The 25,559-nt window shown below is 43.7% G+C and overlaps 1 protein-coding gene across 5 annotated transcripts in view; it reads left to right on the top strand.

Annotated features, from left to right (window-relative positions):
• Positions 1–828: 828 nt before the first annotated feature.
• The window catches only part of KEL (Kell metallo-endopeptidase (Kell blood group)), a 39,410-nt gene continuing 14,679 nt past the window's right edge, over positions 829–25,559 (top strand). The window contains exons 1-7 of one of the 5 annotated variants that reach the window (XM_054040981.1): positions 829–858; positions 4,796–5,002; positions 13,911–14,100; positions 15,739–15,942; positions 16,808–16,932; positions 20,232–20,378; positions 23,809–23,874. In XM_054040981.1, coding sequence (XP_053896956.1) covers positions 4,976–5,002; positions 13,911–14,100; positions 15,739–15,942; positions 16,808–16,932; positions 20,232–20,378; positions 23,809–23,874 — 759 coding nt within the window. In that variant the 5' untranslated portion in view covers positions 829–858; positions 4,796–4,975. Of the gene's footprint in view, positions 859–4,795; positions 5,003–13,910; positions 14,101–15,738; positions 15,943–16,807; positions 16,933–20,231; positions 20,379–23,808; positions 23,875–25,559 lie in introns of those variants that run through there. The other 4 variants (XM_054040962.1, XM_054040971.1, XM_054040999.1 and 1 more) reach the window with 4 other exon arrangements.

The following is a 25,559-nucleotide window of genomic DNA, read 5'->3' as shown; positions in this document are numbered from 1 at the left end:
GCCTCATTTTCAGAGGGTCTGAGCTGCAACAGCTCCCAAGGACTTCCATCAAAATTGCAGGGCTTAAATTCTCATAGATTATTTCCCAGGGCCACCCCCACACACACATGCTATAAAAACTCCAGGGCCCATCGGGGATGGGGGCACATTTGGGGCTCTTGGCTTCAGCTCCTGGGCTTGGGGGAGCTCAGGGCTTCTGCCCAGCGATGGAGTAATGGGGCTAAAAGTTTCTGCCCTGCGGTTCAGCAGGGCTCTGGGTTTCACCTGTGGAGCAGAGCGTCTCAGGGCATTAGCCCCATGTGGGGTGGCACTGGGTCTCATGGCTTCAGCCCATTGAGAGACACTGGGCTTGGGGCTTTAGCCCTATTGAAGGTGCTGGGGCTCAGGGCTTCTGCCCCACGAGTTTAAAAATATTTACCAGAGCTCCACTCTGGACACCTCTGCCTGAATTTGAGCCCTGCAAAGTTGTAAATGTTCAGCAACTCTGAAAGCTGGACCCTGCTTCCTTTACTCTGTGTGTGTTTTTAGATGGTTTTTGTTGGCAGCTATTCCTCCATCTGAGCTTCCAATGTATTTATCAACATTTTGTTTTTCAAGGGTGTGGGTGAACTTCAAGGAAAGGAGATAAAATGTTCTTTAAAAGATAGTTAGGGCCTAAACAAGCATCAAAATTTCTGGGTCAGGAAAGCAGAATCTAGTTTGCTGAATAGCAGGAGAATTGATCCTATTTAGCAAACCAATTTATTTTAAATTGTATCATGCCCAAATCATTCTAGGCACTTTACATACAAAAATGGAAATAAGATCTGTGCCTCAAAGAGCATACAAAGCCCAGCCCCTGCTAACTGGAGAGGAGAGGTAAATATTACTTTATGTGTACATTCCTTAGTTTTAGGAGGCTCTCAGGTACCTCAGTTACAGGAAGCATTTAAATAGCTAGCTAGATATGTAAACAGTCAGAATACGTTTTCTTCTATCCTCTATTGATGAACTGGGGGAAGAGACTTCAGAAGCAGACTGTATTTGCATAGACACACCTGAAAAGCAGAGAGACCTGCTTTGCCAAAGTAATCAATTTTGGCTGTTTTGGGTTAAAATTCACTTTAATCTTGGACCCAGGGATAATGAAATGTTATTATCCTGATTGTATGACTAAAGAGCAGCAGAACTTAATATGCCCTAATTGAGGGGGTCACCCTCACTTTAATCTCACTCTCTTACCTTACTCATTAAATAGGGAGTAGTGATGCCAAATCCAAGTGAAAGTTAGAGAGGATTGGAATGGGTGTTCCTAGCTGCTGATGTGACATTGTTTAAAAAGTCTGTACCAGTTGATACTCTCCTTCAGTGTCTAAAGACAGAGTTGATCAGACTCAAAGGAGAGTCCTTGTTTCTGCTTACTAATTAATGACTAGAGGTAAAATCACTGATGGGAAGGTCTAGGGCAGCATTTCTCAAACTGGGGTCTCTGGACCCCTGGGGGTCTGTGAGGGCACTTCAGGGGGTTTGTGGGCCCCACTGATCAACTCCTCCCCCTAGTGCCTCCTGCACTCCGGAGAACAGCTGTTCAGTGGCATGCAGGAGGCACTGGTAGGGAGGGGGGTGGAAAAAGGCAGGGAAGAGGAGTAGCAGGGGTGGAGTGGGAGGTGGGGCCTGGGGCTGATCAGGAGGTTTGGGGGTCTGTGAAAATTTTAAAATTAAAATGGGGGTCCTCGGATTGCTAAAGTTTGAGAACCGCTGGTCGTTGAACCTTTGACCTTGTGTAGGGACAGTATTGCACTGAAATACAACACAAAGGGTACAGCAGCAGCAGCAGTGAGGTTCCCCACTACCCAGTGAAATGGCTAAGAACTAGGCTAGGTTGAGGAACCATCACAGTTAGATGCAGAGGTGGCAGACAGCAGCATAGACAACAGTGGTAGCAGCGAGCAGCAGAAAAGGCATTGCTCAATGCCCCCCTCAGGGGTGGGAGCTGAACCCACATGAAAGCACCCCTGACCTCTGGGACTTTGCTGACTTTGGACAACTGACTGTGAGTGAGATGCAGCATGTTAAAGGGACATTTGTCTGTCAGGCTTTTACTCTACCCGGTGAGAAACTGAGGCAAAGGACATTGCCCAAGATATTGTGGGGCAGATGTTCACTTGTAGTTTGCATATTTTTGAATCATTATTATGGTATTTTCCAAAATTAATGCTGGGTCTCCTTTCCCTGGCAATAAAAGTTTTCTTTTGTTATTCACAGACTCCGTGCTTGCAAGAGGGGAAGTATTGCCTCTTAGAGGTGCCCAGGGGTGGTATTTAGTTTTACCAGATTTCTGGGTGGGGGCTCGAGGCATTTCTGTTTTGCAATATTAACAGGAACCTCTAGATATGGAACCTAGCCCTTGTTGCTGTCAACACCACCAGGTGTAAGCAGGGGTGCTGGAACAATTTGTATAGTGGGGGTGCTGAGAGTCATTTAGCCAAACTGTAAACTCTGTATATAATGGAAACCACTTCAAGCCAGTGGGTGCAGCAGCACCCCCAGTACCCCTAGTTTCAGCACCTATGGGTGCAAGGGTGACAGAGGGACAGAGTCAGAGAGCAAATAGCAGTGAACAAATTTGGCCAGTTTATTCACAGATGCTTATAGGTGTCATGGAAGATCTATGTTTTGAGAAGGGATTTGAAGGAGGAGAGGGTGGAAGGGGGACCTCTGGATGAAGAGTACGGGAGTGTGAGCCCCATGGTAAAGGCACAGAGACAAGTGTGGCACAGGGACATGAAAGGATCAGCTAGATGCAGCTTGGAAGGGGCAGGGAGCAAAAATAATCATGAGCTGAGCATTAGGTAGAAGTTAAATTGTGTAGGGCCTTGAAGGCAAAATAAAGAGCTTGAATATGAATATAAATACTGCTGTAATTCATCTTGCCAGTTGTCTGAGAGAGCACATGCCAAAGTGAAGACATGGGCATAAGGGTCCAGGCCATCTGTCAGGAGAGCCTTATCAGCCAGTCTGAGGACAAATTGAGTACCTCAGTACCTCACATGATATAAATCACTTCACAGTTATTCTCCCTACACTGGTTGGGGACAATAGTTTATGCTGCTCAGGGGATGACAGAGGCTGTGCTAAATAAAGCAATCATGAGGCTGAAATGAGTTACCTATTCCCATCCCCTTATTCAGGATCCTGGTTCATTGTTCAGGGGCTCTTAATTTAAATAAGTAACTGGTCGTTTGACATAACATCTCTCAGGTCACACAAGTCATATGTCCCTGTGTCTGTCAAATGGTTCTGAACATCCTGGGACATGATGCTCTCAGTCTCAGAGACTTGATTTGGGGTGACCCAAGAGCTATTTTCTCATACACAGCTAGTTGCATATTCGAGGAACATTTGTAAAATGGAGCCTGAGCTGGGGGTGACACAGGGTAAAACACTGCACAAAAAGAAAACTTCTAGAGGGAACTCCATGTTCCAGGCTGTTCAGAACCATCAGATGGATATGGAGATGTATGACTTGGGGTGACCTATAGGGTATAAGGACCTGGGGATAAGTAATTGACTTCAGCTTCATAAGGGATCAATATCCTTATCTCATAATTATAAAACTATGAATCTGCATGTGCACTTCACGGATACACAAATAACCTCACTGTTAGATGCGGGGTGGGGGCTAATACTTGGGAAATATCTGAACGCCTGAACTGGAATCCAAGCCTATTTGTACATCCCAAAAGCAGTGTGGGAAGACAATGGCACATTCATCTGGAGAGTCTGTCAGAGTGGAGTGGTGAGGGAGGACCCTGCACTGGACCCCTGCTCAGGTCTAACCTTTCTGTAAACTCTCACCCTCCAAATAGGTCCCAGCCAGGGCTGGCGCAACCCATTAGGCGACCTAGGCAGTCGCCTAGGGCACTGCAATTTGGGGGGTGGCGACCGCAGCGGTATTTCTGCGGCGGGACCTTCCGCCACCTCTGGGGGGGTGGCATTTCGGGGCGGGACCTTCCGCCACCTAGGGCAGCAGAAAAGCTGGCAGTGCTCCTGGTCCCAACCACCCCTCTGTCACGGTCCTTCCCTGTCACTGAGCTTTACGGGTCTTGGGGGAAGTAACCTAGACTCCCACTCCACTCATGAAACCTTCAAGGGACCACCAGCTGGTTTCTCAAAGCGGAGGAACCATGCCTCTTAAATCTTCCCAGGAAGGGTCTTCAGGGAAGTGGGCTGTTGCTATTTTGTACCAAGCTGGAATGCACACGGGGTGTACCTGTCACCCTGGAATGGATTCTGGGTGCAGAAGGAAGAGAATCAGAATTCCATTTCTGTTCCTGCTGGAAATAGATTTTGGTGCTGTTGTAGAAGCAGCAGGAGAAGCACACCTGGATTTTTGCACCTTCTGGGGGAAGAGGAGCACCAGACTCTGTAACTCTCATTATCTTGGAGGTTAACAGAGGCCTCAGGGCCCAGAACAGCAGGTTCAAACAGGCAGTTTGAATATCAGAGCAGGCATGTGGAGTGCAGGGAACAGCAGGGCAGCTGGGGTAGGAAGGAAGAAGTGGTGAGTTGGCCGGGGAAAGAATTACATATTTGTGACCAATATGGGTTCCTGGCATGGTGGGGAGGGGGCAGGTGCACAGAGTAACTCAGACAGATAGATAAACTGTGGTAGAACCTTGCTCTCCCAAAGGGAAGTAGAAAGCAAAAATGCACTGTCAGGGGAGGAAGGGGTGTCAGAAGGAGAAGGTGGGCGGGGAGCTGCAGAAATGTATCCATATCTCTCTCTCTCTCTCTGCCTCCTGTTTTCTTTAAGGGTGTTTTTCAAAGCCCTTTTTCCCATCTCCTCCTCCTCCTCCGAGCACTCAGCCAAGGTGGGAAGGAGAGACTATCTGTGATGTGAACTGTGTTCTTTACCAGCCCTCGGGGAGGAGTAGGGCATAAACAACCTAGCAGCAGCAGCAGTAACCACACAGGGAACAGGAGAGTCTCCACAATGAACAGCATAAGGACTCCTCAGCAGGTAGGGAAAGAATTCTAGTTCCCTACTCATATCATTTAACTCAGTTGTGCTCCCTCTCTTTTCCTTCCTTTCTATGTCTCTCTTTCACTCTTACCCTGCTCTGTGCCCTCAGGGGGTTGAACAGCTGGACTCAATTGCACTTGAGAGTTGGGGTACAAAAGAACTTGCACAGGGCCCAACACTAGGGGTTCAGGTTCCAGCACGGGGATCTACGAAGTTTGAGTTTCAACTTTGTTTAGACTTGCCTAATGTACACATAGATAACTCCTGGCTTCCCCTCCCTGCTGCCGGTGAGACAAGATATCAGAGTTTTCTGACTCTATATGTATCTGTATCCCCTGCTTTGCCCACATTTGTCTCTAAGAGTCTTTCTTTCCATATCTCTGTGTCAGATGAGTAATTGCTGGGGGAGGCTCATTTTGCGCTATTCCAGTTGGTAACTGCTGTTAGAACCACCAGCTACAGTTCAGGGTCATCCCAGTGGGCAGTTTTGTCTTGGAATTGCTGTCCACAGTTAAAGGTTTTAGAAAACCGGTTCCCACTGGTGGCCATATTTAGGTTATGCTGAGACCTAAGTGAACAATTTGCAACAAATAATGTATCTGATGCGTTTTTTTTTATAGTATCCACAAATTGTTCACACACAAATTTCAGAATTCCAGATGCCCTCTTTATTCAGAATTATTTGCAATTTTTTTCAACTTTTTTTTTTTTAGTGTGGAGATCATTCTTCAATTGGAAATATTTGCAAATTGAAAATCACGTTGTATTGGCTAATTATATGTCATGTGGTTTTGTTTCTCTTTCCTGACTAGATGTCTTATGTAATTAATCAACATAACTGCAAATTTATAATCAATTGTACATTTGCCAGGTAGTGCTAATTTGGTTAAATATATAAGATCCAAATGGAACAGAAACAATACCATATGAGTTATGTAACTAATCAACATAACATGATTTTCAAAATATCTATTATGTTATAATTAAAGCTGTTGAATACAGCAAAAGGTAGTGTTCATAAGCCTTTGTTTGTATTCTGAATTGCTGTTCCATTTGTTCATGTTCATACCCATTTTTATTTTCTGTTCAGGCAAATGGGCATGTATATTTGGGGAATGGCTGTTTTACATACAAATACTCATATTCTCATGAGAACAAGAGTAGGTGTCATTCATTATTTTAAATTTTTATTGGCTGTTTTTATGCTTCACACTTTTCAGTCTTCCAGGCCAGGGTTCAGCAAGCCATCTCTATTCAGCAAAGCACTTTAGTATGTACTTCACTTTCAATGTGTGCTTCAATCCCATTGGTTTTCTAGGGAGCCGGGCAGAGCCCCAAGGGACAAGAACCACTGTTTGGGGGGGTGAATGTGAGGCAGGCTTGTTCTCCAACCCACCCACTTCACCCACCTCCCATCTGCCTTGTGACAGTATTAGGATTGTAGTGCTGAGGCGGAGGGTGCTGCTGCTTGTGGGCAGTGCTCCCTCATCAGGGCAAGGAGGAGGAGGCATTGTGCACCCATTGAATTGGGAGACTACATCCACCCCTGCATGTGATTACCATGGCAAGTCACACTTCAGGCCCACTGAATAGCAAATGATCAAAGTGAACAGTTTGTGAACAACCCAATGGCTGAAAATAATTCATTCAAGTTATTTAGAGAATACTTACAAATAATAGCCCTGATTCTCCGCTGCCTTGCATCTTTTGTTTCATCATTTACACCCGTACTAACTGAGTGCAAATTAGATGTAAAATGCTACCATTCTGCTTTGGTAGTGTTTTACACCTGCTTTGTGCTCATTTTGCACAAGTGTAAATGTTAATGACAATGGAGAACCAGGCCCAGGGAATGCATAGGCAGAAATCTGTCACAAACAGAAAAAGGGCTACATTATTTGGAGAATTTATTTGCAACAAATAATGCTACTAGCTCTAACTGTAACAGTCTCAGTTCATGTCCTCTTAGTTTATAAGTCACATGGTTCACATCCCTGAGTGGATGACTTATGTAATTAACCTACACACTGTAAATTCCAAATTGTGTATTTTACTCTCAAATAATCAGTTAGAAATTAGCTTCCAGTGCTATTCAAGCATTTGGGCTGAAATGGCAAATTTGACAAGAATTGGTGTTATAGTAAAACTTGAGTGCCTGAATATTCGTGGAAAGCAAATAGGATTGTGAACATGGTTGAGTCGAAGTACACTTTCCACTTCATACTAATATTCATAGAGAATTGTCTCCTTGCTTTGTTCACCTCTAGATATATATTTGCTTAAGAATCATAGAATCATAGAATATCAGAGTTGGAAGGGACCTCAAGAGGTCATCTAGTCCAACCCCCTGCTCAAAGCAGGACCAATTCCCAGCTAAATCATCCCAGCCAGGGCTTTGTCAAGCCGGGCCTTAAAAACCTCCAAGGAAGGAGACTCCACCACCTCCCTAGGTAACGCATTCCAGTGTTTCACCACCCTCCTAGTGAAATAGTTTTTCCTGATATCCAACCTGGACCTCCCCCACTGCAACTTGAGACCATTGCTCCTTGTTCTGTCATCTGCCACCACTGAGAACAGCCGAGCTCCATCCTCTTTGGAACCCCCCTTCAGGTAGTTGAAGGCTGCTATCAAATCCCCCCTCATTCTTCTCTTCTGGAGACTAAACAATCCCAGTTCTCTCAGCCTCTCCTCATAAGTCATGTGCTCCAGACCCCTAATCATTTTTGTTGCCCTCCGCTGGACTCTTTCCAATTTTTCCACATCCTTCTTGTAGTGTGGGGACCAAAACTGGACACAGTATTCCAGATGAGGCCTCACCAATGTCGAATAAAGGGGAACGATCACGTTCCTCGATCTGCTGGCAATGCCCCTACTTATACAGCCCAAAATGCCGTTAGCCTTCTTGGCAACAAGAGCACACTGTTGACTCATATCCAGCTTCTCGTCCACTGTGACCCCTAGGTCCTTTTCAGCAGAACTGCTACCTAGCCATTCGGTCCCTAGTCTGTAGCAGTGCATGGGATTCTTCCGTCCTAAGTGCAGGACTCTGCACTTGTCCTTGTTGAACCTCATCAGGTTTTTTTCTGCCCAATCCTCTAATTTGTCTAGGTCCCTCTGTATCCGATCCCTACCCTCTAGTGTATCTACCACGCCTCCTAGTTTAGTGTCATCTGCAAACTTGCTGAGAGTGCAGTCCACACCATCCTCCAGATCATTAATAAAGATATTAAACAAAACCGGCCCCAGGACCGACCCTTGGGGCACTCCACTTGAAACCGGCTGCCAACTAGACATGGAGCCATTGATCACTACCCGTTGAGCCCGACGATCTAGCCAGCTTTCTATCCACCTTACAGTCCATTCATCCAGCCCATACTTCTTTAACTTGGTGGCAAGAATACTGTGGGAGACAGTATCAAAAGCTTTGCTAAAGTCAAGAAATAACACATCCACTGCTTTCCCCTCATCCACAGAGCCAGTTATCTCATCATAGAAGGCAATTAGGTTAGTCAGGCACGACTTCCCCTTCGTGAATCCATGCTGACTGTTCCTGATCACTTTCCTCTCCTCTAAATGTTTCATAATTGATTCCTTGAGGACCTGCTCCATGATTTTTCCAGGGACTGAGGTGAGGCTGACTGGCCTGTAGTTCCCCGGATCCTCCTTCTTCCCTTTTTTAAAGATGGGCACTACATTAGCCTTTTTCCAGTCATCTGGGACCTCCCCCGATCGCCATGAGTTTTCAAAAATAATGGCTAATGGCTCTGCAATCTCACCCGCCAACTCCTTTAGCACCCTCGGATGCAGCGCATCCGGCCCCATGGACTTGTGCACGTCCAGTTTTTCTAAATAGTCCCGAACCACTTCTTTCTCCACAGAGGGTTGGTCACCTTCTCCCCATGCTGTACTGCCCAGTGCAGCAATCTGGGAGCTGACCTTGTGCGTGAAGACAGAGGCAAAAAAATCATTGAGTACATTAGCTTTTTCCACATCCTCGGTCACTAGGTTGCCTCCTTCATTCAGTAAGGGGCCCACACTTTCCTTGATTTTCTTCTTGTTGCTAACATACCTGAAGAAACCCTTCTTGTTACTCTTAACATCTCTTGCTAACTGCAACTCCAAGTGTGATTTGGCCTTCCTGATTTCACTCCTGCACGCCTGAGCAATATTTTTATACTCCTCCCTGGTCATTTGTCCAATCTTCCACTCCTTATAAGCCTCTTTTTTGCGTTTAAGATCAGCAAGGATTTCACTGTTTAGCCAAGCTGGTCGCCTGCCATATTTACTATTCTTTCTACACATCGGGATGGTTTGTTCCTGCAACCTCAATAAGGATTCTTTAAAATACAGCCAGCTCTCCTGGACCCCTTTGCCCTTCATGTTATTCTCCCAGGGGATCCTGCCCATCTGTTCCCTGAGGGAGTCAAAGTCTGCTTTTCTGAAGTCCAGGGTCCGTATTCTGCTGCTCTCCTTTCTTCCTTGTGTCAGGATCCTGAACTCGACCATCTCATGGTCACTGCCTCCCAGGTTCCCATCCACTTTTGCTTCCCCTACTAGTTCTTCCCTGTTTGTGAGCAGCAGGTCAAGAAAAGCTTTGCCCCTAGTTGGTTCCTCCAGCACTTGCACCAGGAAATTGTCCCCTACACTTTCCAAAAATTTCCTGGATTGCCTGTGCACCGCTGTATTGCTCTCCCAGCAGATATCAGGGTGATTAAAGTCTCCCATGAGAACCAGGGCCTGTGATCTAGCAACTTCTGCTAGTTGCCAGAAGAAAGCCTCGTCCACCTCATCCCCCTGGTCTGGTGGTCTATAGCAGACTCCAACCACTTAAGATGCCAATTCTCTGTCTCTTTCTCTCTCTCCCCTCCCTCCAACCACCAAGAGTTTCTCCCACATTCAGCACTTCAGAATCTGAGCACCTTGCAAAATTACCATCACCACAAGGCAAAAGCCTCTTCCTTAGACACTCTGGGTTGTTTTTTTCAGCAATTTCCTCTCCTCCTCTATCGTCCCCTTTATTGCAGATGTGGGGAAAGCTCAGCTGAAGAAGCAAGTTTTATATTTTGCTCTAAAAGCTGTGAGCTCTGAGCTTATTTTTCATGGGAAGTGAATTCTATCTCTTGAGCCAGCTGCTGAAAAAGCTCTGCTTTCTTCTCTCCCACGGTTAATTCTCCAGACTAACATTTTCATAGTTCCTGATTAGACATCTATGGAGACGGACAAAGATGTTTTCTAGCACTGCACTGGTTGAAATTATGGTCAAAGATTCAGCAAAAAAATTAAAAAGAAAATGAACAGTTTTGTTAAAAAATTTTCACATTGTTTTCAATTTTTGAAAAAAAAAGGGAAAAGAAAATTAATTTTGAAAAAAATTGTTAACAATTTCTGGATCCCCTCCCACTTATATCAATTTTTACTCCTGCCCAGTTTTTTAAAAAGGCAACGGGGTGTAAAAATGGGGAGGGGGTGGGAATTTTCTCTCACTATATACACTTATTTTCATACATTTCTTGTAGTGAATAATTTAAATAAGAGATAGTGGGTTTTCCCCCTTATTTCTCTAACTTCTTTACCTTTCCCATCCCCCTTTTTCAGGGAAGAAAGTTGGGAAGTAAGTAAAATAGAGAGAAACTGGGAAATTTCTAACTATTTTGAAATAAAAAAATTCAAACATTTTAAGAGTTTGGGATATTTTAACATTTTTGTTTAGAAATTTTTCTAAACAAACAAGTCATCAGCAATGATATATTTATTTATATATTTATTCACAAAAAATATTTTAATTAAACCCTATTTTGGGGGGCCACATATCTGCCCAGGTGGTTACTTGACTTGGCTTGATTCTGTGTCTAACCTTAAAGACTGAAACAGAAAATTTGAATTTGGCCATTTATTCTGTGAGGAGCTCATGAAATAAGCAGAGCGTTGGGGAGATCTGCTTTTGTTGACACTGGAGCCTGCCTTAGCCCTGCTGCGCCACCAACCGGACTTTTAACGGCCCGGTCAGCAGTGCTGACCGGAGCTGCCAGGGTCCCTTTTCGACTGGGCGTTCTAGTTGAAAACCGGATGCCTGGCAATCCTATCTGTATTAGCATATGTAACCTATAAATGACAGGGTTCATACCCCATTCACCCATGTCCATCCCCTACCCTGGAATATCCAGTCCCCACAACATGGAGAAGCACTAGAAATGCTGACCCACTCCTCGGTCTCCTGTAAACCATTCAGACTCCACACTCCTTCATGAATTGAAGCTAGTGATGGCTTGGAGGTAAAAGGCTCTCTATCCTCTTCCTCAATCTCCTCCAACCATACTGCCAGTTTATTCACTCACTCTTCTCTTATCTGAGGCCAGGTGGGGAGGGGCAACCTGCACATTATAGGCTCCATATCCCATTCCTCAGTCTTGTGTAAACCATCCAACTGTCTTGCTCCCCACAACTTCAGGCCAGATTGGAACAAGATGTAAAAGCCTCCATATCCCATTGCCAAATCCCTTTGAGTATCCAGACCTACCTGAGCTGAGACCAGACTGAAGCCAGACTATTTGAAAAATTCTGTAGATCAGTGGCACCCCTTCCGCCCTACAGTCCCCCAGAGCCACGGTCAAGGATAGTTAGTTTGTGTTGGGCCATGTGTATCTAGCCATGAGAGGCAGAGGAGGCATTCCCCCATTCTGTATCTTCTTCCCACAGCACTAAGGGAGGAGATCAGTGTCCTTCCGAGCAGACCCAAGACATTGTTATTCAAAAGTTGAATGTCATTCCTTCAAATCCAACATCAAAAACAGATAAGCTAAATCCAAAGGCTATTATTTAGGAAATATGAAGTGTTTTAGGAACATGTGTTCTTGTCATGTCCCTCATTGCACAGACCCTAACATCTCAGCTTCCTTGCATTGTTCAGAATTGTACATTTGGAGGGAGCACTCTAAATGTCTGTTTTTGTTTGTTTGCTTGCTTGCTTCTTTGTTTTAATCACTATTATTTAACAGAGGCATTATTTAACAAGGAAAATATTAATACACTGTGTGTGTAGAGTCTACTTTGAATCATAGCTTCCACAGGAAATGAAAAGTCACATCTTGCTGCTTCCTGTCTTCTTATACCACAACTTTCAGCATTTGAGGAGGAGATATAGGTACCCTTCAAAGAGCACAAGACCAGGGTAATCCAGGATTTTGAACACCTTGTAATCAGGCTGCAAACCTGAAAAACAGGGAAACATATTGCAGGGGCAAAGAGGGGGCACAAGGGATGGTTTTGGAGGGAGTTAAGGAGTTGCACACAGAAGAAAAGGGTACCCACTCCTCTCTGTTCTTAAGCCATGCAGATTCTCCCTCCCGTTCCACCCCTTCCCTGAGACTGTCTTCACTTTCAGAGTAAAACCCAGTGTGTGTTACCATCACAGTGGGATCAAAGGGTGGAAGAAAACCATTTTTCTCCCTTTGTTGTATTCTGTCTGGTCACTTTCTATGTTTTCTACCCTACATGTGCAGGCCCAACTTCTGTCTATTTGATTTCCTTTCTCCTATTCCAAATCCTGCCTTAATTAGTTGGGGGCAGATTTTCAAAGGCACAGTTATGCACCCATTGAAAGCCAGTGGGAACTGGGCACCTAATAAATAAATATAATATAATATAATATAAGGAGATATACCTATCTCATAGAACTGGAAAGGACCCCGAAAGGTCATTGAGTCCAACCCCCTGTCTTCATTAGCAGGACCGTACTGGAATGTCTGTCTTTGAAAATCCCACATTAACGATTGTGCTGCCTTTCGAGGATGTAAAATACTAGGTGTGCTAAGCATTATGGCCCAGATCCATAAAAATATTGAGGCAGGTTCCTAAATTCCATTGAAATCAATGGAAGTTAGAAGCCTCAATACCTTTGTGGATCTGGGGCTATAACACTGCTTTTTGCTCTTCTCCATCTATTCTATTCAGCTCTGTATAGGATCTTATATCACGCTCATCACTGTAGTGTGTGAGCAGCTTCCAGCAGATGTATAAGCACCTTCCAGTAGTGCATTAAGCAGCGTGACTAACATCTGTCATGTCTGGTTAGTTCTCTCATACTCTCCCATGGGGAGAAGAGTGTTGCACGAGAGTGTTCAGTTTGGTAGAATTTTTTGTTTAGTTTTGTGTTGTCGTTGTTGTTGCTTAAATATACTTATTGCTCTGTGTTTATGGTAAAGAAGGCAGGCTGAATAAGTGCACCTTGCACTTGAAGCAGAAGGTGGTGAGGTTTGGGATGGTCCTTAGTTTCTGGAGGAGTCCATTCCACATTCTCAAATCAGCTCCTGAGAAAGCTTTGTCTCCTGCACCGATGCATCCTTCTTTTTCTATACCATCTCCACATTCCTCCTTCCCTGCCTGGGTTTTCTGTTCTTATCTTTTCTCTGCTTTTATTATGATTATTGTTTATTATTAATCATGTTTATGGCAGTAGTGCCCAAGGCCAACCAAAATTGGGCCCCCATTGTGCTGTACAAACACAGAGCAGCAGATGGTCCCTGCCAAAAAGAGCTTATAGTCTGAACAGACCGGAGAGACACAGGGTGGGGGCAAGGGGGTAACACACAAGCAGAATGAACAATGGGATAGCAGCATATTAGTGCCATGATTTTGGGGGAGGAGTTGGGAGCTCAGCTAAATGGAAAGAAAGGGAAGGATCGCTGCAGCTGGTGAGGAAGAGGTGCAGAAACTGCTGTTGAGGGTTCTGCAAGGCATAGATAGAAGCAGCTGGGGAACTGGTACAATTACTAATGTCTCTGGTTACCAGCCCTCCTGTATCAATACTGGTAGACGGGTGGAGCTGGGAGGGCATGTGACCTGGCGTAACTTTAAAAGGAATGTTTCTCTCTTCATCGCCTCTCTTTTCCTAACTCCCCCTTTTCAGCCCTGTGAGGAGGATCCAAGAGAGGCTGCAAAGAAAGGAAGATGTCTCCGGGGGAAGAGCCTGCTCCTGTGTGCTCTCACGCTCAGTACTGTCCTTGGGTTTGCATTGCTTCTTGCCTACACCATCCTACACCAGGGCCTGGGTACAAGACATGACAGTCTTTCTCCCTTCCCTCGCACCCGACCCACCAGTGAGACCCCTTCCTCTCTCTCCTCTCCCTTCATTGCCTTTTGGGCTGAGCATCTATATGAGGCCCAAGCCCTGGAAGATTCCTAAGTCTTAGGAAAACATAAATGTCTGAAGTAAATAAATTCTAATAAAGAGATATTGCCCTACCCCTCTCGAAGCCTTCCCTGCTATCTGGAGACCACCTCACTCCCAAGCTTCCTGCCAACCTAGTGTGGCCTGGCCCAGCTTCCATGAAGAGCAGCACTGCACTTTCTAAAAGCTATTGTATTACAGTACTCTCATCCCCTCCCTCTAACTCACAGCTTCTGTATCCCTGAGCAGTATTGGTCTGTCTGTAGGTGACCCAGCAGAAATGTGGATAAGTCTAGAATTTGGGGCTGGGGCTTGGAATTGCCCCTCCTTTCCATCCCTGAATTCATAGGCCCGTCCTAGTTTTCACGGGTCCAACCAATGGAATCCTTGTATTAATAAGACAATTAGAGAGTTCCTGTCAGTGGCAGAGCTGGAAATAGAGCCCAGGAATCCAGATCCACAAGCAGTCCACTTTTCTAACCACTAGACAGATCTCTGCTATAAGGATCTATAAATATGAAGAGGCCAAGTCATACACATCCTCTTCCCCAGTTTACTTATTTTCCCCTTAGCAGGCATTTCCCTTTAACTCCTCTCCTGTCCTTTCCCCATTTGTGCGGGTTGGGGAGCCCCTCACTATAAACCCCTAGAAGTTAGAGACAGAAAGGCTATATTAGTTCAGATCTCCACCTTTTCCCACATACATCATACCAACCAGTGAAGTTCTGAGCCCTACTTGTATATTATACATGACTTTACTTAGGCCAGTTTTCTGTCTCAGACAATGGCCCTTCCACCCTTCACCTTGAGACACCTTGAGACATTAAGCCGCAGCCTATGGCCTTGTCTAGACACAAACTTCCAAGGGTTTAACTAAAGATGTATTATTATTTTGACTGAAGAGTGGCTTATTTCAGCAAAAAACAGACTTAACTGGAAACCAACACAAACCACTCTCAAAACAAAATAAGAGTGTCTACCCAGGAGTTTACACAGGCTTAATTAAATCAGTTTTTAAATCAACATAAGTTGGACTGGTGCAACTTTCCTTTGTAGAAAAGGTCTGACAGATGTCACTTTTGAAAAATGCTTCCTGAAATATCATTGTTCAGGTTTAGCTCTTTTCCCCTAGCTATGCCCTTCTCTTCCTTTCTGGTGTTTACACCCTTCCTAACCTTGTAGTGGTTATCATATTCCCTTGGGGTCATTACTTGGCCAAACACACAGTGAATGTGGTAAGAAGATGAAAATAGGAGGAGAAGTTTGTTGATAATCAGCTTTGTGGCCGTTTGGGTTGTGCCAAGATGGGACCTTCTCCCTGGGGTGACCATTCATCCTTTATTTTAATGGCTTCCCTTAATTGGTACTTATTGACATCCATCCATAAAGTCAAACATAGGATACACTTTATCCTCTGTTCAGCAATAATTTTTCAAAGAATCCAACACTGTGCCAAAAGCATAGAATTTTTACCACAAATAAAACTTCAAAATAACCTCTCCCCTATATTTTCATACAGTTTCCTTCACCCTGCTAATGATGGCTCCTGTCTTTGCTTCTTGCTCAGAACCTTGTGACACCGAGGAGTGTCTCACGCTCCTGGCCAGACTCCTGGAGGTGAGAAATGCCACCATAGACCCCTGTGAGGATTTTTATGGCTACGCCTGTGGCAACTGGGAAGCCAACCACTTGCGCACGGGGACTATGGAGTCATCAAATGTGTTTGATGTCCTGCTGGAAGAAAACCAGCTGATCCTGAAGAGGCTCTTAGGTAGGGAGGGGAGATGGATGGTGTATGTACTGCCAGCATGCTCTTCAGTCAGAGCTCTGATTACTAATATACAACAGTGCAGCCACTCCCAACAGGGACCAAACCCAACCCCTGTCACCTCTCTGTCACTGCAACCACAACCATGAATCCCAGCATGCACCAGTATGGGACCACACCAATGGGAATAACACCATCCCCCTGTCACTACAACCCCGAACATGCATCACTACAAACTTCCCCAAAAAATGACCAAACCATTTCAGTCACCATAGCCAGAGTAACAACCACATGGTCTCTCACTTCAGCCCCTTAAGTCCAAATCATTTTCCTGCCATCTCACACCATCACCACTGTGGAAATAGCCACATCAATCGGGCAGCAATACAACCAACCATGCACTGACACACAACCACCCCCATGTTATCTCCCTGTCACTGCCACCAGAGCTATAACCATCCTAGATGAGAAAATAAAGCTCTCTTGGGATTCTCCAGTGCTGACTTGTGACTGTATCCCTCTGTTTCCTAGAGTCTGGATGTGATCATGTCTCTCGTTACTCTCTGGGCCCCTAGAAATTATAGCAGAAACCTCCTTGCTCACTGCTAAAGCTACTATTTTGGTTTAGGTGATTGTGGGTTGTACCTTTTAGTGTGGAAGATCCAGATTTGATCTGCACAGGTGACCATGGCGTTTATCTATCGCAGCTTCAGTATGCTACATTTCATCAAGGATTGTCAAACAAGCTGTAGTTCCTGCTTCAGGATGCACATTACCTCTTACCAACCCCACCTCCTCACCTGATGCTGTTTCTTGGTCTTCTTTAATTTTTGGCCCATTAATGTTTTGTGTGCTTTCCTTTTCTCAGAGGTTCCACAGCTCAGGGTTGGAAGTTCAGCCAAGGAAAAAGCCATCCAGTTCTACCACTCCTGCATGGATACCCAACAGATAGAAGCAGAAGGGGCTCAGCCCTTGAAGGAGCTTATAAATCAGGTGATCATTGTTCACACAATACTATTTCTGAGCATATGTATACCCTTACACTTCAGAAAACAGTTCTACCAGGAAAAGGATAGAAAACAATAGGGAGAAAAATAATAATCTGCTTCATTATTTGCTCCTTCATTATTGCACTTGCCAGCACCAGGTCATTGGTGACTAAGGTGTCAGTGATGGCAAGTTGATGGCTTCTGCCCATGGAATGAGCATAATTTATAAATGAGGAGTCACAGCCTAATTTATAACTGACGAGACTCCATGGCACAAACAGCATTTCCCTAATAGATATGTTGGGCTCAACGCTCATATTTGGCTGCCTGATTTCAGGCCCTGAATATGTATTTAGTATACCTTAATGTCCATTCAGGCACGAGCAGCCTTGCAGTTTTAGAATTCCTCCCATCCTGCAGTCAGGGATATTTTTCTTAACAGGAACTCATGTAATTCAATAAGATCCAGTCTGCAAGATAGGAAACTCCCTCCAAAACAGATGGAATTTTGGGGCCCAAGGAATGCACCTAAATCCCCAAGTATGAAAAATGAGCCCTAACTGCCCTGCTTGAGGGTCACAGTGAAGTGTAGACACTTTCCTTTCATCCCCCTCTACCTTCTTATGTCACCTGTGGACCTCAGGTGACTTCATAGATTCATAGATTCTAGGACTGGAAGGGACCTCGAGAGGTCATCGAGTCCAGTCCCCTGCCCGCATGGCAGGACCAAATACTGCCTAGACCATCCCTAGTAGACATTTATCTAACCTACCCTTAAATATCTCCAGAGACGGAGATTCCACAACCTCCCTAGGCAATTTGTTCCAGTGTTTAACCACCCTGACAGTTAGGAACTTTTTCCTAATGTCCAATCTAGACCTCCCTTGCTGCAGTTTAAACCCATTGTTTCTGGTTCTATCCTTAGAGGCTAAGGTGAACAAGTTCTCTCCCTCCTCCTTATGACACCCTTTTATATACCTGAAAACTGCTATCATGTCCCCTCTCAGTCTTCTCTTTTCCAAACTAAACAAACCCAATTCTTTCAGCCTTCCTTCATAGGTCATGTTCTCAAGACCTTTAATCATTCTTGTTGCTCTTCTTTGGACCCTTTCCAGTTTCTCCACATCTTTTTTAAAATGCGGCGCCCAGAACTGGACACAATACTCCAGCTGAGGCCTAACCAGAGCAGAGTAGAGCGGAAGAATGACTTCTCGTGTCTTGCTCACAACACACCTGTTAATGCATCCCAGAATCATGTTTGCTTTTTTTGCAACAGCATCACACTGTTGACTCATATTTAGCTTGTGGTCCACTATAACCCCTAGATCCCTTTCTGCCGTACTCCTTCCTAGACAGTCTTTTCCCATTCTGTATGTGTGAAATTGATTTTTCCTTCCTAAGTGGAGCACTTTGCATTTGTCTTTGTTAAACTTCATCCTGTTTAACTCAGACCATTTCTCCAATTTGTCCAGATCATTTTGAATTATGACCCTGTCCTCCAAAGTAGTTGCAATCCCTCCCAGTTTGGTATCATCCGCAAACTTAATAAGCGTACTTTCTATGCCAATATCTAAGTCGTTGATGAAGATATTGAACAGAGCCGGTCCCAAAACAGACCCCTGCGGTACCCCACTCGTTACGCCTTTCCAGCAGGATTGGGAACCATTAATAACAACTCTCTGAGTACGATTATCCAGCCAGTTATGCACCCACCTTATAGTAGCCCCATCTAAATTGTATTTGCCTAGTTTATCGATAAGAATATCATGCGAGACCGTATCAAATGCCTTACTAAAGTCTAGGTATACCACATCCACCGCTTCACCCTTATCCACAAGGCTCGTTATCCTATCAAAGAAAGCTATCAGATTGGTTTGACATGATTTGTTCTTCACAAATCCATGCTGGCTATTCCCTATCACCTTACCACCTTCCAAGTGTTGGCAGATGATTTCCTTAATTACTTGCTCCATTATCTTCCCTGGCACAGAAGTTAAACTAACTGGTCTGTAGTTACCTGGGTTGTTTTTAGTTCCCTTTTTATAGATGGGCACTATATTTGCCCTTTTCCAGTCTTCTGGAATCTCTCCCGTCTCCCATGACTTTCCAAAGATAATAGCTAGAGGCTCAGATACCTCCTCTATTAGCTCCTTGAGTATTCTAGGATGCATTTCATCAGGCCCGGGTGACTTGCAGGCATCTAACTTTTCTAAGTGATTTTTAACTTGTTCTTTTTTTATTTTATCCGCTAAACCTACCCCCTTCCCATTAGCATTCACTATGTTAGGCATTCCTTCAGACTTCTCGGTGAAGACCGAAACAAAGAAGTCATTAAGCATCTCTGCCATTTCCAAGTTTCCTGTTACTGTTTCTCCCTCTTCACTAAGCAGTGGGCCTACCCTGTCTTTGGTCTTCCTCTTGCTTCTAATGTATTGATAAAAAGTCTTCTTGTTTCCTTTTATTCCCGTAGCTAGTTTGAGCTCATTTTGTGCCTTTGCCTTTCTAATCTTGCCCCTGCATTCCTGTGTTGTTTGCCTATATTCATCCTTTGTAATCTGTCCTAGTTTCCATTTTTTATATGACTCCTTTTTATTTTTTAGATCGTGCAAGATCTCGTGGTTAAGCCAAGGTGGTCTTTTGCCACATTTTCTATCTTTCCTAACCAGCGGAATAGCTTGCTTTTGGGCCCTTAATAGTGTCCCTTTGAAAAACTGCCAACTCTCCTCAGTTGTTTTTCCCCTCAGTCTTGATTCCCATGGGACCTTACCTATCAGCTCTCTGAGCTTCCCAAAATCTGCCTTCCTGAAATCCATTGTCTCTATTTTGCTGTTCTCCCTTCTACCCTTCCTTAGAATTGCATCCTCTTGCCCTCCTCTGCCCTGTATAGCAATTTTATGTCATTCCATAAAGATAAAGTGACAGGGTCACTTTAGGGTCACACAGCGAGTGTGAAGATTTTCATGGGTTCTTCCCAGTCTTCTTAATTATTTGTACTGATCCTGAAGCTTGGTTGTCATATTCATGGGGGGAGAAAGCTCAGTGGTTTGAGCATTGACCTGCTAAAACCAGGGTTGTAAGCTCAATTCTTCAGGGGGCCATTTGGGGATTGGTTCTGCTTTGAGCAGTAGGTTGGACTAGATGACCTCCTGAGGTTCCTTCCAACCCTGACATTCTGTGATCATGTTCCATGGGGGTGGGTAGGTGGAGAGAAATTTGGAAATCAGTATCTGGCAGCTGTTCCCATTTCTCTTTCCACAAATGGTAATCAGTAAGTTCTCTCTGTTTGTCACTCTTTTTCCTCAGGTTGGTGGCTGGAACGTCACAGGCCCCGAGAAACAGACCGATTTTAACCAGACCCTGCAAACACTCATGGGCAAATACAACACTTTCCCCTTCTTCAGAGCATATGTGGGACCCAACTCTTCTGACCCCAGCACCAATATCATCCAGGTGAGAGGATCAGCAGGAGATGGCAGTCGGCAAGGACAAAGTCAGGGCAGTACCTGTGGGCCTTTAGGATCAAATAACTGCTTAAGCTACTGGGAGAGGCAGTGGAAATTGGACATATCTTATGAGTATTATAAACATATTATCTCCTTAAAAAGATCTCTGCAAATCTATGCAATTAAAATAAACAAGAAGAACTGTTTTGCCATGCAGTATGTAATTAACCCATGGAACTCACTGCTGCAGGATGTCATTGATGTTACTAGATCAGGGAGACTAGAAGAGGATTAGGCACTTCCATGAACTGAACCAACACCAGCTACGTAAGGGCCAAATTGTTTTGGTCATCAATCCTCGTGAGCTGGGAGGCCTAGGAGTCCTCCATGCTCCAGTTTTATAATATTACATAATGAGGTATGTTGTGGATATTTTAAAGCCTTTGTCTGTCAGAGACTGGAGACCAGATGCTATTTTATATCAGTTCATTTTCTTACATTTTCCACTCATTTCTTAATTCTGTAATTACTTTTTTAAACAATAACATAATCTTTATCATTCATTTCTGGAAATTGAGCATATGGGGAGTGGGTTAGGGTGAGCACATGCAGATAAAGTTATTTTCCTTTCTCCCACCCTTTATCTGCCCTTGTCTAGTTAGATAGTAAGCTGTCTTGGAAGGGACTGGCTCTTGTTATGTGCATAGCACAATGGGGCCCTGGTCTCAAATGGGGTCTCTTGGCATCACTTAAATAAAAATTCATACGTTGTTGTTGTTATGTATTATATGTAATAATAATAATTAGGGCTGTCAAGCGATTAAAAAAAGGAATCATGATTAATCGTACTATTAAAAAAATTAATTGCATGATTAATTGTGCTGTTAAACAATAATAGAATACTATTTATATAAATATTTTTGGATGTTTTCCACATTTTCAAATATATTGATTTAAATTACAACACAGAATACAAAGTATACATTGCTCACTTTATATTTTTTTTATTATAAATATTTGCACTGTAAAAAGAAAAGAAAGTATTTTTCAATTCACTTAATATAAGTACTGTAGTGCAATCTCTTTATCATAAAAGTTAAACTTACAAATGTAGTATTTGATGTACAAAAAATAACTGCATTCAAAAATAAAACAATGTAAAACTTTAGTGCCTACAAGTCCACTCAGTTCTACTTCTTGTTCAGCCAATCGCTCAGACAAACAAGTTTGTTTTCATTTGCAGGAGATAATGCTGCACACTTCTTGTTCACCGGAAAGTGAGAACAGACATTCAAAGGGCACTATTGTAGCCAGTGTTGCAAGATATTTATGTGCCAGATGTGCTAAAGATTCATATGTCCCTTCATGCTTCAACCACCATTCCAGGGGACATGCGTCCATACTGATAATGAGTTCTGCTCGATAACAATCCAATGCAGTACAGACCAACAGATGTTCATTTTCATCATCTGAGTCAGATGCTACCAGCAGAAGGTTTATTTTCTTTTTTGGTGGTTTGGGTTCTATATTTTCTGCATCAGAGTGTTGCTCTTTTAAGACTTCTGAAAGCATGCTCCACACTTCATCCCTCTCAGATTTTTGGAAGGCACTTAAGATTCTTAAACCTTCGGTCGAGTGCTGTAGCTACTTTTAGAAATCTCACATTGGTACCTTCTTTGCATTGTGTCAAATCTGCAGTGAAAATGTTCTTAAAACAAACAACATGCTGGGTCATCATCTGAGACTGCTATAACATGAAATATATAGCAGAATGCTGGTAAAAACACAGAGCAGGGGACATACAATTCTCCCGCAAGGAGTTCAGTCACAAATTTAATTAACGCATTATTTTTTTTAATGAGTGCCATCAGCATGGAAGCATGTCCTCTGAAATGGTGGCCAAAGCATGAAGGGGCATACGAATGTTTAGCATATCTGTCATGTAAATACGATGGAATGCTGGCTTCAAAAGTGCCATGCGAATGTCTGTTCTCACTTTCAGGTGAGGTTGTAAATAAGAAGTGGGCAGTACTGTCTCCTGTAAATATAAACAAACTTGTTTGTCTTAGCTATTGGCTGAAGAAGAAGTAGGACTGAGTAGACTTGTAGGCTCTAAAGTTTTACATTGTTTTGTTTTTGAGTGCAGTTATGTAACAAAAAAATCTACATTTGTAAGTTGCGCTTTCACGATAAAGAGATTGAACTACGTACTTGTACACCTTGTACTTGTATAAGGTGAACTGAAAAATATTATTTCTTTTGTTTATCATTTTTACAGTGCAAATATTTGTAATCAAAATAATATAAAGTGAACCTGTACACTTTGTATTCTGTGTTGTAATTGAAATCAATATACAGTGAAACCCCGCTATAACGTCATGATTGGGGTTCAAAAAATTCGATCGCAATAAATGCGGGGTCGCGGTATAGCGGGGTCAGTTTCAAGCCGGTCCATTTCTCTTGGGCAGAGAGCAGGGGAGATGTGCAAGGGGCAGAGGAAGAGTGAAGAGCAGCTGGGGAGGAGAATGGCTCTTCCCGCCAAAAGGAGAAGCAGGGGTAGGGGGGAAGATGCAGTGGGGAAGGCACGTTCCTTTTTTAGTTTTTTGTTTTTCTTCGGCAGTGCTCCAGCTGGGTTTTTTTGTTTGTTTGTTTGTGCTTCAGCGGCGCTCCGGCCGGTGGGTTTTTTTTGTTTTTGGGGGGGGGGGGGGTTTGCGTGCTTGGGGTGGCGAGAGCCACCTTATGATTGCGTTATATCCGAATTCGCCTTATCGCGGGGCGTGTTATAGCGGGGTTTCCCTGTAATTGAAAGTGTAGAAAAGCATCCAAAATATTTAATAAATTTCAATTGGCATTCTATTGTTTAACAGTGCAATTAAAACTGTGATTAATTGTGATTATTTTTTTATCACAATTAAGTTTTTGAGTTAATCATGTGAATTAACTGTGATTAATTGACAGACCTAATAATAATAATAGAGATCTACCTATCTCATAGAGCTGGAAGGGACCCTGAAATATCATCAAGTCTAGCCCCCTGCCTTCACTAGGCAGGACCAAGTACTGATTTTGTCCCTGATCCCTAAGTGGCCCCCTCAAGGATTGAACTCACAATGCTGGGCTTAGCAGGCCAATGTTCAAACCACTAAGCTATCCGTCCCCCTCCTGCTACTTTCTTCTGTATCCAGTGAAGACTAACCAATGTAGCTTGAATTTAAATGTCAAATACTCACAGCAAACTTCTTGCAAATGAGCTGGAGACCAAAAATTAAGCCTAGAACTGTTTGGGGGACACTTCTCAATAATAAAATCAGTTTATGACAATCATAAGCTGCTTGCAGACAAATTGTTGAACAGATAAAGAAACAAAAGTCATTGAATAAATTATTTCCCCATCTCTAGTGTTTCTGGCATTAACTAAGTGTTTTTCCTTTCCTCAGATTGACCATCCTGAGTTTGAGATGCCACCAGAGAGTGACTACAATGAAAAAGCAAATTATCCCGAGGTACCCTATAAGAGGCCTACTGGGTTCAGGGATCTACTTTGAAATGTCCCCTGATTTGGATTGGTTTGTGAGTGGTGATCATCAGTGTCTGATGAGATCATGGGGCTATTCCAGGGCTTGTCCACACTAGGACAGGATGGGGGGTTGGAATATTTTTAGCTAACAGGTTTTTAAGTCCTGATGTAGGAAGGGCATGTTGCATTTTTTTAATGTGTTAGCTTGTCAAGGGGAACGTGGTGTACAAAAAACTTGTCCTGATTATAGTAGGACTTTATAACCTGTTAGTTAAAATGTGACACATTTCATTCTAGTGTGGATGAGAGCCCTTGGAATCACCTTTGAATTCAGTCCAGAAAATCCAATTCCATTTAGTCATCTCGTCTTCTTCATCTTTCTGAACTGGATCAGCTGAATTGGCTGCAATTTACTGACTGTGGGTCTTTCAGAAGAGATCTGAAATACCAAAGTTCTGTCTTCCCACCATGGATGTTTAAGATCCCCTGATAATCCAAGTACAACCAGGAGTCTGGTCTGCTATCTCTGTCCAAAATTTCCTTTCTGTTTGTCTCACTCTCTGGATTGGCTCAGAACTGTCAGAAAACAAGGTACATACCCCAAACTGGTGGTGTATTCTATAATTAGATTTCACCAAGCCAGTAACAAATGTGCACTCCTGGATCACTACATCATCCTTACCATGGAGTCATAGCCTCTCCAGTCTATCTTGCCACCCAGACAAACTAAACTTAGTGATAAAAGGTTAAGTCCAAAACGATAGCAGTTGATATAATAAACTGCTAGTTGCCCAAAAGTCTTTTCAGGGAACCCAGATGTTTCTGGGGATCGTCACTTTGCATTTGGCATCTTCCCTCTAAAAGTCATAGAATCATAGAATATCCAAAAGTCCAAACAGTCAGAGATGACGATTATTCCTTTGAATCGGTATTCATAGTTTCTGCTCACAGAAGACAATCTGAATCATAGAATATGAGGGTTGGAAGGGACCTCAGAAAGGCATCTAGTCCAACCCCCTGCTCAAAGCAGGACCAATACCCAACTAAATCATCCCAGCCAGGGCTTTGTCAAGCCTGGCCTTAAAAACCAATAAGGAAGGAGATTCCACCACCTCCCTAGGTAATCCATTCCAGTGCTTCACCACCCGCCTAGTGAAAAAGTTTTTCCTAATATCCAACCTAAACCTCCCCCACTGCAACTTGAGACCATTACTCCTTGTTCTGTCATCTGCTACCATTGAGAACAGTCTAGATCCATCCGTTTTGGAACCCCCTTTCAAGTAGTTGAAAGCAGCTATCAAATCCCTCTTCATTCTTCTCTTCTGCAGACTATACAATCCCAGTTCCCTTAACCTCTCCTCATAAGTCATGTGCTCCAGCCCCCTAATCATTTTTGTTGCCCTCTGCTGGACTCTTTCCAATTTTTCCACATCCTTCTTGTAGTGTGGGGCCCAAAACTGGACACAGAACTCCAGAAGAGGCCTCACCAATGCCGAATAAAAGGGAATGATCATGTCCATCGATTGCTGGCAATACCCCTACTTATACAGCCCAAAATGCCGTTAGCCTTCTTGGCAACAAGGGCACACTGTTGACTCAGATCCCGCTTCCCATCCACTGTAACCCCTGGGTCCTTTTCTGCAGAACTGCTGCCTAGCCATTCGGTCCCTA

Source organism: Malaclemys terrapin, chromosome 1 (genome assembly GCF_027887155.1).
Source record: "Malaclemys terrapin pileata isolate rMalTer1 chromosome 1, rMalTer1.hap1, whole genome shotgun sequence".
NCBI lineage: Eukaryota > Metazoa > Chordata > Testudines > Emydidae > Malaclemys > Malaclemys terrapin.
This window is presented reverse-complemented; position numbering and strand designations above follow the sequence as displayed.